This window comes from Polypterus senegalus, chromosome 7 (genome assembly GCF_016835505.1).
Source record: "Polypterus senegalus isolate Bchr_013 chromosome 7, ASM1683550v1, whole genome shotgun sequence".
Classification (NCBI taxonomy): Eukaryota; Metazoa; Chordata; class Cladistia; order Polypteriformes; family Polypteridae; genus Polypterus; species Polypterus senegalus.
In genome coordinates this window covers 138798110-138814556 of record NC_053160.1, presented here as the reverse complement: position 1 = coordinate 138814556, position 16447 = coordinate 138798110, and the positions used below count along the sequence as shown (strand labels likewise).

Genomic DNA, 16447 nt, shown 5'->3' with positions numbered 1-16447 from the left:
ATTTAGGTTCTTGATAAAGGAGCATGAAATCACAAGTAATATGGATGACTGCATTACTGATGTGTCTGTTTCCAAAAGTGATGTTTATAAAGATGGAGAATTTGGTACAATGTTTGTTGAAGCAAAGAGAAGAAAAGAAAGAAGCTAGGAATTTTTGTATAAAATTTGTATACACCTATTAAAAATTCAGTTCTTTATGGTTTTAAGTAGTTGAATTCAGTTGATCAGTGGCATGTCCACTTAGACTACTGGCCTATGATGATATAATCTGTCTGAAACCAAAGTGGTGACAGCAAAAACTAAGTTACACTATTACAAGTGCTATGCAACAGATTAAAGAGGATATGCAGATTTAACAAAAAACAAATTCTGGGTTCGTATTTATTAAGTGTCTCAGAATTACCCCTAGGAACTGGATTAAAGGATATGTAGGTAATAAGAATTAGTCCTACCCCACAGAAGGACATAAAATTTGTTATGATGCTTTATACACCAATTCCCAGCAAGCAATAAGAGTTCATGTTTATGAATCATTTCACAATTTTATGGCACCCCTATCTGCAAAATGGCACTCATGTAGGCGTTTTGTAGTTTCCTTGGAAATAATGACATTTTGTAATTTTCTGATACCAGCACTAAGCCTCTACCACAACAACAAAAACAATAGTAATATAATAAATGTAGATGGAGAAGAAGAAAGAAAAAGAAGGAAAATATACAAAGTAATATGACTGGATATTGTGCTAAACTGTGTGCAATTGTTGCCACTTCACAACAACCTCAGAAAAAATATTGTAACAAGCAATGAGATGGAAAGACTGAGCACACAAACTGAATGAGTAAAGGACAAAAATGGGTATGTTTATTTAAACTTAAACGATTCACAGCCATAATTCTAGAAGAATCACTTTCCCACTGTTATGGCTATGAGAAACACCTCGTATAGTAACAGTTACTGAAACTAGCTACAGCTATTCCGAAGTCACACTCATTCTTTTATTGTTGCCTATCATCTTCTAGAGCCACATGTTGTGCCAATCTCTGTGACGTCCCTTATCTTGTGTGAGGCTCTATTTATACAATGCCCCCAAAGACTTACCCTGCCTTCTTGAGCCTTCCTAGTCTTGTAAAGTGTAACACGATTGTTCCAGAGGTTTGTGGAATGCAGAGCGCATCAATCACACATCTACCCTTGCTTACGTATAGGGTAATATGCTGGGTACTACACTTCATTTTGTATCCTTGACCACCTGTGTGTTGATACTGTGATATCTAGTGATGAGAGAATACTGCCAACTTTGCTTCACAGTGAGTTCCTCGAAATCACAGTAAAGTTTGCAATATTCGCCAAACTTGATAAAATGCATTAAAGTGAAAGGGGAAGGACTAACTGAAGTAGATTGGACTGGATTATAATGGTGCAATTGTTCATAGAAATGTCTGCCAACTATAGCGGTCCAATTATTGTGGCCAAAAAGGTGACCTGAGCTGTTCACCACTTTGCCTCCTTGAGATCAAAGACGAAAGAATGCAGCCAGAGATGTGTAATCATATATTTCATCAAAACAAAGCGGAAATGCCAAAATCATGCCCAAAAGTCAGGCTCAGCCACGTGGCTAATTAATATGCATGCACAGGGCACGCGCATAGATCAAGTTATCACATGACATACAAGATTTGTTACTAATGTTATTATGTATCTATTAAATCGATATCTTTTTAAGAGTGTTTCCAAAGTATATCACCTTTCCTGAAAATTACATGCTGATCTCTCCCTGAACAATATCTTCTGGCAGTTCCTTGCAAGTTCCTTCTCAGTGAAGCTAGGAGTTCTCTACCAAATTAGGAGAATTGATAAAAGGCTTTAACTCTTTCTATTAAGAGTAGGATCAAATTTTCATCAGTTTGTCAGTTACAACCACTTTTCTACTTTGAGATGCTTGATAAATATGAGCAACAAATTGAAATGTTTTCTCATACGGTTCTCCTGCTGAATATGGTTGAAACCCAAGATACTGAATTCTTACTTGTTCATAAAACTATTTGTACAGTGATTTTCACACATTTGAAATTTTTGCCAATTTGGATAAGAAGCCAATTTTGTCTCCATTGATGGTAGATGAAGAAGATTCAATAGATGAGTGCAATACATTGTCAACTCATTCATATTAACTTTATAAGAAATACTGCTCACAAAAACTAAAAACTCCCTTATTTTTCTTCTTTATCTTATTCCATGATCATTTTTAAAAGCCAATGTATGATATATATGAAAGTCACCCATAAAATCCATTTAGTACAACTTTATACATGCTTTCATTGTCCTTATACAAAAGAATGGTTTATGCCAGTTCAGTCAAGTTAGCATCTATTTTGGTCAACAGACTTACATTATAATCTTAAAGTTGAGAACCCTCAAACAGCCTCAATAAATTGTCATAAACCAAACAATTACTATACAAATATAAATCTAATATACATATGTATTTAACATGCATATGTATATGCAGTCTATATATACATCAGGGTCAAATACCATGTAATGAGCTTATTAGAAGTGCAGTACTAAGAAGTAGTTATCAGTGTTGAAATATGCAGTTTTATATATATTACTTCCACTTATCCTCCCACATGTGAATAAAAATTGTTATTTGCCTCATTTATATGTTGACAGTATTTGGTTAATTATTTTGTGAAAGAGAAAATTCCCTTTTCTGTCATTCACTCTTAAGTTCAACATGTACAGTATATGGTGATACCTTCAGTCATTATGTGTGGTGAAGTGTGTCAAGGGGCTGTGGTAATGCAAAGTTTTTAAAAACAGTGTAGCTCAGACTTTGTAGGTATAGACTATGTGGGGTCATTAAGGAAACACCAACACTCACAGGGATAAAAAGGACTGGTCTAAGTAGAGAAAAAAAACTAGGAAGGAAAAACTAGAGACAAGAAAGGAAGGGTAGAATTGAGTGATTCTCTCAGTATGGAGGACAGGAAGGGAGATGGTCAGGTGGCCCAACGAAGGAGCGAGAGGAATGGGTCCAAGGGTGGATCACTCCTATTGAGTGATTGAATTAGCAGGAGTGACCAAGTGCTCAGGTGTCCTTCCAGACTTAAGGCAGGTGGCAGAACGATGGAGACCGGCTTCAAGTGATCAGTTGAGGTGGATGGGACAAGGCCAGAGAGGAGACTGGATTTGTCATCATCTCTGATTTTCTGAGAAGACCCGGGGGGTGAGCAGAGGAAATGGGAGAGTCAGGAAATGGGAGAGTCAGGCACTGGAGTCAAGAGGCAAGATAATGATTCGGACTTTGAGTTTTATACCTGATTTTAACAAATTTATTAGAATAATTTTCTGTTTTTTACTTTCCGTGAATGTACTGTTTTTATGAAATGTTTATTGAAAAGAACTTTAAAATGCAAAGCACTTTTTGCACACAAAGTTTTGATTGTTTGAAATAAGCACACTAAGCACATTTCTGCCCCATGATTTGTTGGTTGTGTCCTCAATTTCTAGTAAATCTCATGTCATGATTAACAATGTCCCAGGAGACAGGCTATGCCAAGGCCACAGGCACCTAGGCCATCACACTAAGGTAGAGTAATGATGAAAACATGTACATCACAAATTAAAGTTGTTGGCTATGGGCCAGCTCTACTGAAAGCAACAAAGAAAACAGTCATAAAAGAAAATTAGATGTGACAGTCAGAAAAATGGGGTTATCCAAGCAGTAAAACATTCATAACTTTTTAAAAAAATATGTTTATCGCAAAGAAACAGAAATGCATTGATTGGGATATGGATTTTGTATATAACCAAAGAAAGGTATAAAGATTTGATGAATATGTTGTAATTTCTTATTCATATCCTAATTATGTTATAAAATTAATATGCTCATTACTTTTGGTACAACCCGTATGTATATAGGGTATTTATATACATATATATGGATATGCAGTATGTGTGTATATATGGCATAAACACATATTCTGGTTCCAGTATATATAATGTATATAAATGCTGTTTTTCAAGATTTATATCCAAAGTTGTACTATAATTATTACTTGGATTTCTTGAATAAAATCTCATCAGCAGCTTGAAAATTCACTTATTTACAGGTAGTTTAAAGAAAGAAAAATGTGAACAATCATAAAGTTATGGAGATAATGGTTGTATATCAAATTACACAACTTTGTCCACCATACTAAACGTGAAAATACTGTGAATACATTCGTAAAAGATAGTAATAACTCTTCAGATTTCTTAGAAGCACTTTGAGGCACTGATTTAAAAGAGTTTTACTTAAAAAAATACTCAGTTTGGCAAATTCTGTGTTTAGGTTCCACTAGGAACTGCTGATGAAAGTAGAATCAAAAATTAATCAGGCTGGTTGAGCAAAGAGTGAGGAAATTATGTTTGAATGGAGATCAAAGAAGAACAGCCACAGTGTGGTCATCAGGAAATGGGACCCACCTTCTCGCATGATGACAGATCTAGAGGTTGTCTGGAAGCCAATGACTCCAGCCACATTGTCATTGGCTAGAATAACAATGGTGACAGTGTCCGAACTGGGAAGGATTCTGCTACCTCCTTCTGTCTGTGTCAAGCTGACTACAATTGTTTCATTTTCTTCAGGATGTATATCATCTAAAATTGTCAGCTGAATGGTTTTCTTAAGGTCACCTGTAGACAAAATGCTCAAAATAAAATTAAAAGTCTATTGACATAACACCTTCTTTTTCTATATACTGTAGATATTTTTATCTATGTTACCATCTTACTTACCAAAAGAGAGAATACTGTATATAAAAAAACATTATTGTTAAAGTGTTCAGATCTAATAAAATGCAATTTCAAATAACTGTTGAGAGATATTGCATTCATCCAGAAAGAACGCATCAGTAATGTTTTACTAATGTAACGTATTTTGAACTGGCATAAGAAAAATCTTTCCTAGATATTGTATTGGACACTCTCTAAACAGAAAGCTAAATGTAAATTATACCATCTACATTTTTGTTTTTCACTCTTGTGACACAAATTAATATAATCATACTAGGATGCTCCTGAATTAAGCATACCAAACGTATAGTAAATGGATTGAGGGCTGGGTACATTCTTCTCTACCATGTTAAGCAAAATGAAGGCTTGTAACTACTAGAGTAAATTTGTTCAGAAACCAGGTTGATCTCGAAATGTTTTCCCATTAGAAATTTCTAAAGCTTGCAGCATGCCATGAGGATGCTTGTGAAGCTAACATTATTGTTTTTCCAATAAAGGCACATACAATAGACTAAATGACTTTACCTATATGCCTTTGGAAAGTCGTAGCTAATGGTATGAACTAATGAATAATTATGTTCTTTGTCAGCTAGCAAGCAGAATTTCACATCAAAACAAAACTAAACAGATGTAGCAGGAGAAGTAGTCTCTCATTGGGGCTTAGAAGAAAAACTAAGCCATACTAATAATTAACAAAACAAGATATTTTATTTTATATACCTTATAAAATGTGATTGAAGTCTCTAATGTAATTTTGTACATAACAGAATGAGAAACACAGGATGACTTATGCTGAATTCACATATCATGTTTTCCAGTTCTTTTAAACAATACCAAAATATCAATTAAAGGGTACTGTGATGGACTGTTCCCTGCCTTGTACCTCATGGTTGGCTTTGTCCACCATAAATTGGACAAAGCAGGTCTGGAAAATATAATCTCATTAAAATGTTGAATAGAGTTGGCATGTAATGCATAGACTATCATGTTAAAAAGTTATGAAAGTTCAACAGTGCTCCTCACCAAAATTCTAGACCTTTATACACCTACCATCTGCAAAGGTAAGTACTTCTCCTGTTCCAGTAAAATCAATGTTGGGTGTGGCAGATCCACCCACCACACTCCACTCTATGGTCACTTGTCCCAAGCTGCCACCTCTTCTCTCAATCACCAGGTACACTGTGGTCTGAGGCTGCTCTTGAACTTCCAAGTACAGGCCTCTCTCTGTAGCATTAGGGCTGGTGCTGTAGATTAAGAAGACTCCAAATGCATCCCCATTCATTGCTATAGTAATATTGGCTCTATCAGGTTGGCCTATTGAAGGCTTGTTTTTAGGAGAAGAGCTTATGTTGAGTAAATTGACTGCTAGGAGTTGGATTGTGAACATTTCATCCACTTCAGGCAGTGCATCACTCAGTATGGATACAGTAAGATTAGCTGTTTCCTGCCCATCCAACATCATTGCCACGCTTCCTGTTTTAGATTCAAAATCGCTTCCAGCAATAGCTTGTGAACTGAAAAGGGCTGATACCATAGTCAGGTTTTTTCTGTAAGTCAGGAAGTCTGTAGTGTTGGTCATTCCATTTGCAAGAGACGCTGACCAGTCACATCTGGGAACTCCAGAGTTGTTGAAGAAGGAAAAGGCCTGGCAAGCTCGTTCTCTCAAACAGAAGGCTGCACATGCTAAAAAATCATTTTTTTGCAAAGTAACATTGACCTGCAAGCGAACAGGTACTGCTGGTACAGCCTTAACTGGAAGATCATAGTAAGACAAAATGTTTTGCCCTTCCAGTAAAGCCATTCCTACCACATCCACTTCAGATGTACTATAGAGTATCTGCAGCTGCCCAAAGAATCCTCCACTGAAATTCAACAATAAAGTAAAGACTATTAGAAAAATTCAGATAAAAATAATCATAATTGTCTCAGTTAGAAGAGAATCAGGTTAATGGAAGGCAAAACCATACACTACATGCATATGGAATTACTGCAAACTATTGTTATAACTGAGCCCAATGAAATTGAAATTAAAAATGTTTCCACCTAAACCAGCTTCCATTTTACAGATGTCAAGTCTTATAGCTGCTTAACATTGGTTTTAATTGAGTCTGTTATAACTAAGCCATACAAGTTGGCATTGTGTTTATCACAGTTCACAAGATTAGCTGTATTGAAAATCCCTCAGTTTATATTTCACAATAAAGTCCAAGCAAGGAGCAGCAACAAAATATCTTGTAAGCCTAGACTGAAAGGGCATGTCCTACTCTGACACCTAGAATTGAACCTTTCAAATCTTGAATATGATTACCTGGCGAGACCTAATTCAGATCATTACATTTCTCAAAGACATGGAGCTGATCTGGTAGATTTCTTTCCATTAAATAAAAAAAAATCACATATTCAATGATCTCAGGGACAAAATAGTAACTAGGAAGCACTTTGAGAGTGAGAAAGACAGAAATCTACACTTTAAAATTTACATTAGTGATGCAAAGAAAGATCACAATCAAAATAGAAACTAGAAAGCACTTCTTCAAACAAAGGGTTATTGGACACTTACAAACTATTGAGTCATGAGATAGCTGTTAGCTGGATCACATATTAGGACACCTCACCTTTCAGTTAATTCAACAAGCTTGGGGAGGTAAATGGCATCCTCTTGTTTGTCAATTTTCTTATGATCTTAGGTTCACTTTCACAAATATCACCAAGGAACTTAGTGAGATCCACTTGTTAAGAATTCTAAGGACTGTAATTTCTTGGGTTATTAGCTATCACATATGATTGTCTAAAAAAATTAAAGGGGAGTGGATCCATGAAAATGAGAAAAATTGAGGAACCAACATCATCTTTTTTTGTTTATTTATAACTAGAACCCTTTGTGCAATAGACCATGCACATGTACTGTATGTATTTAGTAATTGGCCTATAACGTATATTACCACATTTTTTACTATTCCTTAAAGTATATTTTTATCAGCAAAACTCTTAAGATTGGCACAGATATATTCATAGTATTTCTCTTATTGTTAGTTAAAAATAATTAATGTTAGTGTATAATAAACAAGACTGTGTTTGACCTGACAATTTACACACATACACTAGAGTGTTGGATTCTGAGGGATCATACTAGTTTAGGACCTGAAAATTGAGTTCAGATTTTCAGAAAATTGACTTGAGGTTTTATTCACATATAATTTTGATCTGGTAATACATAAATAAATTCCATGTTAGCTTGCATGTGTGACACTGGCTACTGCTTTATTCTGCTTGACGGTTATGGGGAGATATATTTTAACAGGTGCAAACCGAGACCTAACCTTGAAGAGCACACACGTCTGAATGGAACATACAGTGCACTCATTAACATACTGTACATTAAATTCAATTTAACTAAATATGACTTTATGTTTTTAGATTATGGAAAGAATTTGGAGAGCTCCAATGAGAAATTTGACAGCTGTATATAATTACAAGTTCCTCACAAAATCAAGGACATATTAACTGCATGAGTAACACTTTACATTAGAGAGCGAGCTTGGGAGCATGAGCTGCACCCACCACAAGATGAACCACCTGGATTGGGAACAGAGTACAGTGGGTGACACCTCAGCACCACACTGGAACAATATAAGTTAAATCTGAATGTCAAACAACATTTAACAATATGATTTATTGCACTTTCATTTAACATAATTATTTTTATACCTTCTTCTGACAGTGATATTTGCTGAAAAAGTTCCTTCTAAAGGCTCCCTTACACGGTATACTAATTGTCTGAATGTTACTGTCCCATATGGATTGTCATTTGGAGGTACAATAAGATTCACTGATCTCAGCTGTCCAATGCTTCCACCATTTGATGCAGAAGTTAACTCCACACGAATAACCTAGAGAGTAAAATAAACTGTGTTTTTTATTTCAGTCTCAACAGCTAACAAGTATCAAAAATAAAAATACTTTTATACACACCTCTTCAATTTCAGGAACATCATCAGGCAATATCTGAACAGTTAGAGTCTTAATAGTTTCCCCAGGAGCAAATGAAACCCGACCAGTTACTGGATGAATATCATTGAAGGCAAACTGACCATTGATCAGGGCTGCCCACTGGACAGTCACATTTCCCAGGGTTCCAGAGTTCCGCACTATTGTAAGGTTTACTGTGGTGGGACTCACATCGGGCTCTTCTATTGTTTGTGACACTACCTGAAAAACTGAAATAAAGTAACCTATGTGAAAATAGAAGGACAAAAACCTTTACAGTTTCATTGTTGAATTGTTGAAAATGGCAGCAGACTTAACAGTCTATTACAAAGTATTTCATTAATTTAAGCGTTATTTTAATTTACTTTTCATGCATACCTAGATTTTAATCTTAATTGGTGCTATAGTGAATTAGAATTTACTGCTTAAAAAAATCAGCTCCTGTTACACAATGTTTGCATAAAATCAAAAGTTTATTGTAAAAAGTACCTCAGGGTATTTTTTCAGTTAAATTCAGTAAGATTCGGTTAAATAAAGATGCTTCTAGAATATTTTCAGTGTGAGGTCACTAACATGCATATTTAACAAAATTTATTCAAAAGCTGAAAGTTGCACATGATTGTTCATCTGCATTATAGTTAATTTTAAGTAAATTAATCAAACATTTTTTTTATTGCTAGTGTCCAATAGCACTGTAAATAGCAGGAACTGTGGCTTTTCTACCTTATGTTGCATGGACCTGAGTTTTAGGTCATTGCTGAATGCTTTATTGGTTGAATACCTGTGTTCTCTCTGATTTATTGAGACAATGCTGCACAGACACGTGTTGTTTGTTAGATCTGAATTATTCCTGGGGGTTTGACTGTTTATATGTGCTTGTAGGTATGACTATATAAGTATAAACTGCATTTGACTGGCATTCTAAACAGGGATGACACCTGCCACATGTCCACTGCTGCTGTATTTGACACCACCTTAGTGCAGTTCTGACCAGGAAAGCTGCCAGCACTGTGAGGATTATGTTTTTTATATTTTAGTGCAGTGCCCTTATTATTGTCCAGCCATCCCCGTTAAAGGGTACGCTCAGAGATATGCAGGTGGATGAGCCTATGGTATACTGGATAATGGACTGTCTGTCAGGCAGACTGCAGTTTGTGAGATTCAAGGACTGAAGAGCCCTTTCCCCTTTTCTCTACACTATGTTTAACTCAGACTATAAATATAACACCAGATCATATCACTTTCAGACATTCTCAGATGATTCTGCATTTATGGGGTGTAGTAATAATGGGGATGAGATTTGCATTTGATTTGATGGTGTGACGAGGATGGACAGGATTGCAAATGAGAACAAGAGAGGGTTGGCTCAGGTTGGACGGTTGGGAGATAAAGTCAGAGAGGCGAGATTGCGTTGGTTTGGACAAGTGCAGAGGTGAAATGCTGAGTATATTAGGAAAAGGATGTTAAAGATAGAGCCACCAGGCAAAAGGAAAAGAGGAAGGCATAAGAGAAGGTTTATGGATGTGGTGAGAGAGAACATGCAGGTGATGGATGTACTTTGTAACAGAGCAAGATGTAGAGGACAGGAAGATATGGAAGAAGATGATCTGCTGTGGCAAACCCTAACAGGAGCAACTGAAAGAAGAAGATTAATTTTGGGGATGAGACAAAGTATAGGAGTCAGGTGAAGAACTTTATGTCTTGGTTCAAAGGACATTTTCTGCAACTTAAAATTAGCAAAATCAAGGAACTGGTTAATGATTCACCATACTAAAGAGCATCTATGCCTGGTCACTATTCAGGGAGTGGATATGGAGGTGGTTCAATGCTACAAGTGCTTGGGGGTCCACATCAATGACAGGCTGGACTGGTCTTGTAACTCAGAGGAACTATATAAGAAAAGGCAGAGCAGATTCTTTTTTCTTAAGAGAATATGTTCCTTCAATGTGAGTAGTGACATCCTTTATATTTTTTACAATTCTGTGATGGCCAGTGCAATTTTCTACACTGTGGTGTGCAGGACCAATAACAGCACATCAAGAGAGGCCAACCAAATCAAGAAGTTTATTAAAAGGGCAGGATCAGTTATATGATGTTCAGCCCAGTGGAAGTAGTAGCAAACGGGGGAACAAACATAAAGCTATCTTTCTATCTATCTATCTACGAGGTATGGCAGAAAAGTAATGAGACTGGCAACACTGCAAGCAATCTGGTAATGCTGAGCTGTTGTCCTTGATAGAGCACGTGTATCAGTGCCCTCCCATAGCTCAGTGCGAGTTTCAACTCCTTCCGTTAACTACGTGATTTTTGTGACTGATATTAGCGAAGTTGTGTTTTTGGTTGTGCATCACACAAAATGGAACAGCGGAATTTGGAGCAACGTTGTGCCATTAAATTTTGTGTTAAGCTTGGAGAATCGGCAAGTGTGACGTTTGAAAAGTTAAAACAGGCCTATGGGGAACATTCTTTATCCCGAGCTCAAGTTTTTCAGGGAGGCCTTCAACTTCGAAAACCAATGAAAACATCGAATGTGTGAACACTCTTGTGAGATCAGGCCGTCGTTTAACATTAAGAATGTTGAGTGAACAATTAAATTTGAACAGATTTACCGTTCATCAAATTTTGACTGAACATTTGCACATGCGAAAGGTCTGTGCCAAAATGGTGCCGAAAAACCTCACAATTGAGCAGAAGGACAATCGAAAAAACGCATTCCTGTGGTTCCCCAGCCCCCTTATTCACCTGACCTCAGTCCGTGTGACTTTTCCTTTTTCCTAAACTGAAAAATGTCCACAAAGGACGTCATTTCGGGACTTTAGAAAAAATCCAAAAGAGTGTAACGGACATGCTGAAGACCATACCGGTTGAAGACTTCCAGCGCTGCTACGAACAGTGGGAACAACGTCTCCATCGGTGTGTAGCTGCCCAAGGGAACTACTTTGAAGGGGATAACATTGATGTTTGAAAAAAATAAAAACTTTGGTAAATAAAAAATCAGTCTCATTACTTTTCTGCCACACCTCGGTATGCCACAAAAAATCAACCATTAATTTTACTGTTTATTCTGGCATTAAAACGTCTCACTCTTGCAGTGTCTATTGTTGGAATCAGATGGCGCTGCTCAAAAACAAGAAAATAGGTGCACCTTACTGTGCCTCTCTAAACTATGCTCACCTAATTTTTGCCTTCCAGTGTAATCCTTCTTAACATGATTCATGTGTTTGAGTGTTTCCCATTCTATTTTCAAGTCTAATCACTTATAGATTATCAACTTATTCCACAGAAAATGTTTTCATTCCATCAAATAACAGACACTATTCCCCAAGAACCAACTCTGATAATAATACCGCAACCGCCTACGATTCCACTAACAAAACAAAAAACAAACTTTTCAAAACATAATGGAGATTTTCAGAATTACTATTCTTATAATGTATGGTAGCAGTATAATCTGCAGAAGTCTCATATAACTGCTATCTCTAATTAGAACCAAAGTATGGTCAAATTATATATGTAAACATGTTTTGTTTTCCCAAAATTTCCGGAAACAAAACCATTTTTAATCTTTTAAAATATAACCCATTACTGAACTTTTGTATACAGAACACCTCATATTGCACCATATAAATTCACAAGGAATAAGATGAATTATTTGTTCAGAAGTAAAAAAAATGCCATTCAATAAGTGAGAGAGTTTATGTCTTAGAAGAGAGATCAATGCCAACCAATCTAACCAGGATGCTCATAGAGATGTCTTGTGTGTTATCATCACCAAATGTTTTATCAAACTAAACTCAGACAAGGAAGAAATGCATGTGACAATCTTTTAACTGGTTGTGCTGATGATATCTCAAAATAGCAGCACCCATGATAATACAAAATGGTTTTGCGGATTAATGTATAAAAAAAATATGTTTTTAAGGAATAATAATCGAGAAAAGTAATGCCAAAATCAAAGTCCTTCAGTTCATAAATCACAGTTTAGTCGCATAGAAGTCAAAAAAACAACCCAAAGATGGCACAGAAAACTAATATAATACACCAATCATAACAGTACAATGCTATACATGAAAAGATATGTGCATGAATACGAAAGTAAGTGAGACTTGAAACTGCCAAGCAGAAGAAAATCATCATTTGGTAAACACTAAATGATATGAACATATTAGGGTACAAAATAGAGGCGACCACAGAAAAAAAATATGGCATCACTGGTATCTACTTATCCTCTTAAACTGGAGGTTTTGAATAAGAAGTAGTACCCTTTATGACTGGTATATACTGTACAGTACTTTTTTACATATCACAATCATAACAAAAGGAAATACCTATAGAAAAATTTACAAAGGAACATGGAACATCCATAAGTAGAGTTTATGAAAACTGAAAGCATGAGCATGAAATGTAAAAAGACTGAGACAAAAGACTCATAGATACACTAAATAGATATTTGATAACACTTTGCAAAGACATTGCTCCATTCATTTGCTATTCCTGTATTCTCCTGTTAGTAGTCACATGAAATCATTCCAGCTGCAATGATTACAAGGCTAAATCAAGTTACAGTCTGAAGGGACTTAACAGTATGTCTCTAGAAAGAGAAGTCATTTGCAGATACCAAAGTAAATGTGGAGAGAACATACTGTACAAGCTAAACACAGATTCCAAAATTTGATATGGGAAGAAAGGGAAGGTCTAATAGCTATAACCGGAATCAATTTCCGATCCATGATAAACACAATATTGAAAAAAATGTGTTTAGAAAGTATCAAAAATAATTCTGAAATGTAATATAAAATACTTTACCAAAAGATCCATATGGATCATCAGAAGCTTCAATTGTAATAATAGCCTGAGTCAAATCACCAAGAAGAGCACCTCCAGTAGTCTGGTTCAACAGTTCAATGCGAAATGTTTCTTCTATCTCAGGATTATCGTCATTATTAATGTGGATTGGCACAGGTTTGCTAGTTTCACCATCCAATAAAACAACATCAGAGGATGCCACAGTGTAATCTTCACCTGGAGAAACAAAAAAGAAGTTGGAAAGACAGATAGTAGAAAATATATTTTAATAACATAAGGTAATACAATGCAAGTTGATATAATTAATGGAATAGTAAGTGTATTGCTTACATATCACAAATATAATGCTAAGAAACAATCTTTCATTACCTGCTGCTTTAATTAAGAAAAAAGGTACATGTTTGAAATAGAAATGCATAAGTTTTGGAAGTAAAGTGTGGAAAATAATAGTGCCTATTGTGGTGGATGGCCGGGGCCCTTGTCGGGATGCCTCCAGGCAGGGAGGAACGATTTGGTGGTTACTTTCTTTTGGAGCCTTTGACAAACTGTGTTCTTCATTAAATAAAACTAAATCTGTATTTTTTGTTTTTGCTTTCTTGTTACTTATTATGTCTCCTTTAATTACCAGTAAGTAAAATAATTATTTAGTATTAATTTCTTATACTATGTGAATTGTGATAATCCATCCATCATCCAACCCGCTATATCCTAACTACAGGGTCACGGGGGTCTGCTGGAGCCAATTCCAGCCAACACAGGGCGCAAGGCAGGAAACATACCTCGGGCAGGGCGCCAGCCCACCGCAGGGCGTGCACACACACACACACCAAGCACACACTAGGGACAATTTAGGATCGCCAATGCACCTAACCTGCAAGTCTTTCGAGTGTGGGAGGAAACCGGAGTACCCAGAAACCGAAACCCACGCAGACATGAGGAGAACATGCAAACTCCATGCAGGGAGGACTCAGGAAGCAAATCCGGGTCCCCTAACTGCGAGGCAGCAGCGCTACCCACTGCACCACCGTGCCGCCCAGCATAAGCTTTCTAGGAAATCATAATTCTGAAAAACATCTTGAAATAGTGAGAGACATGTCATTGAAGGTTTAATTTTATGGATTCTCACTTGGACTTTTTTCCTGAAAATATTAGACTGATGAACTTAGTGAGCAATTTCATTAGGACATTTTAATATGGAAAAGTATTATCAAGGAAAGTGGAGTCCAAATACGCTAGGTGACTACTGCTGTACTCTTAAGAGGGACTTTCCTAAAGTGATCTACAGCAGAAAATTAAAAGCAGATAAATTTTAGATTATACATTTGTCATTTTAATAAGCATGTAAATATTCCTTATTTTCAAAGCTGCTCAACACCCAGAAACCTCATCTGATAGAGCAATTCTAAAAAGACATTTGGATTCAGCACACAAAATACTATGTATTTTCACCCTTGGGACAATTGTTTTTGTTGACTAGCGTAATTAATTGAAATGACAGAACCGTGGACACATACTTGCAGTTTACATTAAACCAACTATATACAGTGGTGTGAAAAACTATTTGCCCCCTTCCTGATTTCTTATTCTTTTGCATGTTTGTCACACAAAATGTTTCTGATCATCAAACACATTTAACCATTAGTCAAATATAACACAAGTAAACACAAAATGCAGTTTTTAAATGATGGTTTTTATTATTTAGGGAGAAAAAAAAATCCAAACCTACATACACCACTGTATATTCTCAGACCCATTTAATCCAATTCAAACTCATACAGTGCCAAAGCATACTCTCACAGCACTGGGAATTAAAAAGAAAATAAGCCGGGGGTGTATGCCAGTCTGTTGTAGGGCTCATTGATACATACATTCACAAGAAGCCAATTTAAGATTACTAGTTAATCTAACGTGCACATATATTATACAGTATGTGGGAGGAACAGCAAAGAACATGGGAAAAGGCCAAGCAGACATGGAGAGAATGCATAAGGCTCACAAAAAAGTGAGTGTCCCACTGTACCACCAAACTTACACATGTGTATTGTGATGCACTTGCACATAAGAGAAATGTTAAGGGCTCTGGTGATGGTAATTTCCCACCAAACATGGGGTGAGCACTGTTGTCTAATGCCTTTTCCTTTCCTCCCTCTGCAGAATAGAAGATTAACTGCCATTCCACTGCTGATATCACTTCCATTGTCCATCCTCCTTGACTCATCCCTTCCTGCTTGGAACTCATAAAACCAGAACACGGCCATCTTTAATTCAGTTCTGCTGTGGACTTGTAACTAAAAAGACATTCTTCCAGTTTCTATTGAAACTTTTTTTTCTGCAGTTACACAGGGTCACTGGGTAGTGTTCCCAACTCTTTATTGTTGTTGTGTGTTCTAATTACAGTATGTATATGATCTGCCAGGCTGCAGGATAGTTTTTACCCTCAAGCTGTCAGACTCCTTAACAACATGCTGCCCCCTGGGATCTTCCACACTGCCTTAACCACCTCTAAAAGCAAAACTTTTATACATGCAAGCCACTTTCCTGCAAAGACTAGCGTGCATGTGAAAAAAGAACTGAAAATCTCATACTGACCTTTAAGTATTTTGACATTCTTGATATCCTTATGCTGTGAAACATTCTGACCTGCCATTGTTTACACATGTCTTAAACAACTATTATCATGCACTGATAATTTCTGTATTATCTATATCTATTATTTATCTATTTATTTATTATATTACATACTGTATCTATTGACTATATTTATATATCTAGATTGCAAATACCATACCAATGTTCATATTGCCTACTACACGTTAATATTGCTGCTACTTTTTGTCTTGTCTTTGCACAATGTCTTGCCTTGTTTGTGTTTTA

At 36.2% G+C, this 16447-nt stretch overlaps 1 protein-coding gene across 1 annotated transcript in view; it reads right to left on the bottom strand.

Moving 5' to 3' along the window:
• Window positions 1-16447, bottom strand: part of adgrv1 (adhesion G protein-coupled receptor V1) — a 669968-nt gene that overhangs the window by 427612 nt on the left and 225909 nt on the right. Inside the window, exons 30-34 of the mRNA XM_039759338.1 lie at window positions 13574-13789; window positions 8753-8997; window positions 8489-8670; window positions 5831-6642; window positions 4472-4681 (exon numbers count right to left, since the gene is read on the bottom strand). Coding sequence (XP_039615272.1) covers window positions 4472-4681; window positions 5831-6642; window positions 8489-8670; window positions 8753-8997; window positions 13574-13789 — 1665 coding nt within the window. The remainder of the gene's footprint in view (window positions 1-4471; window positions 4682-5830; window positions 6643-8488; window positions 8671-8752; window positions 8998-13573; window positions 13790-16447) is intronic.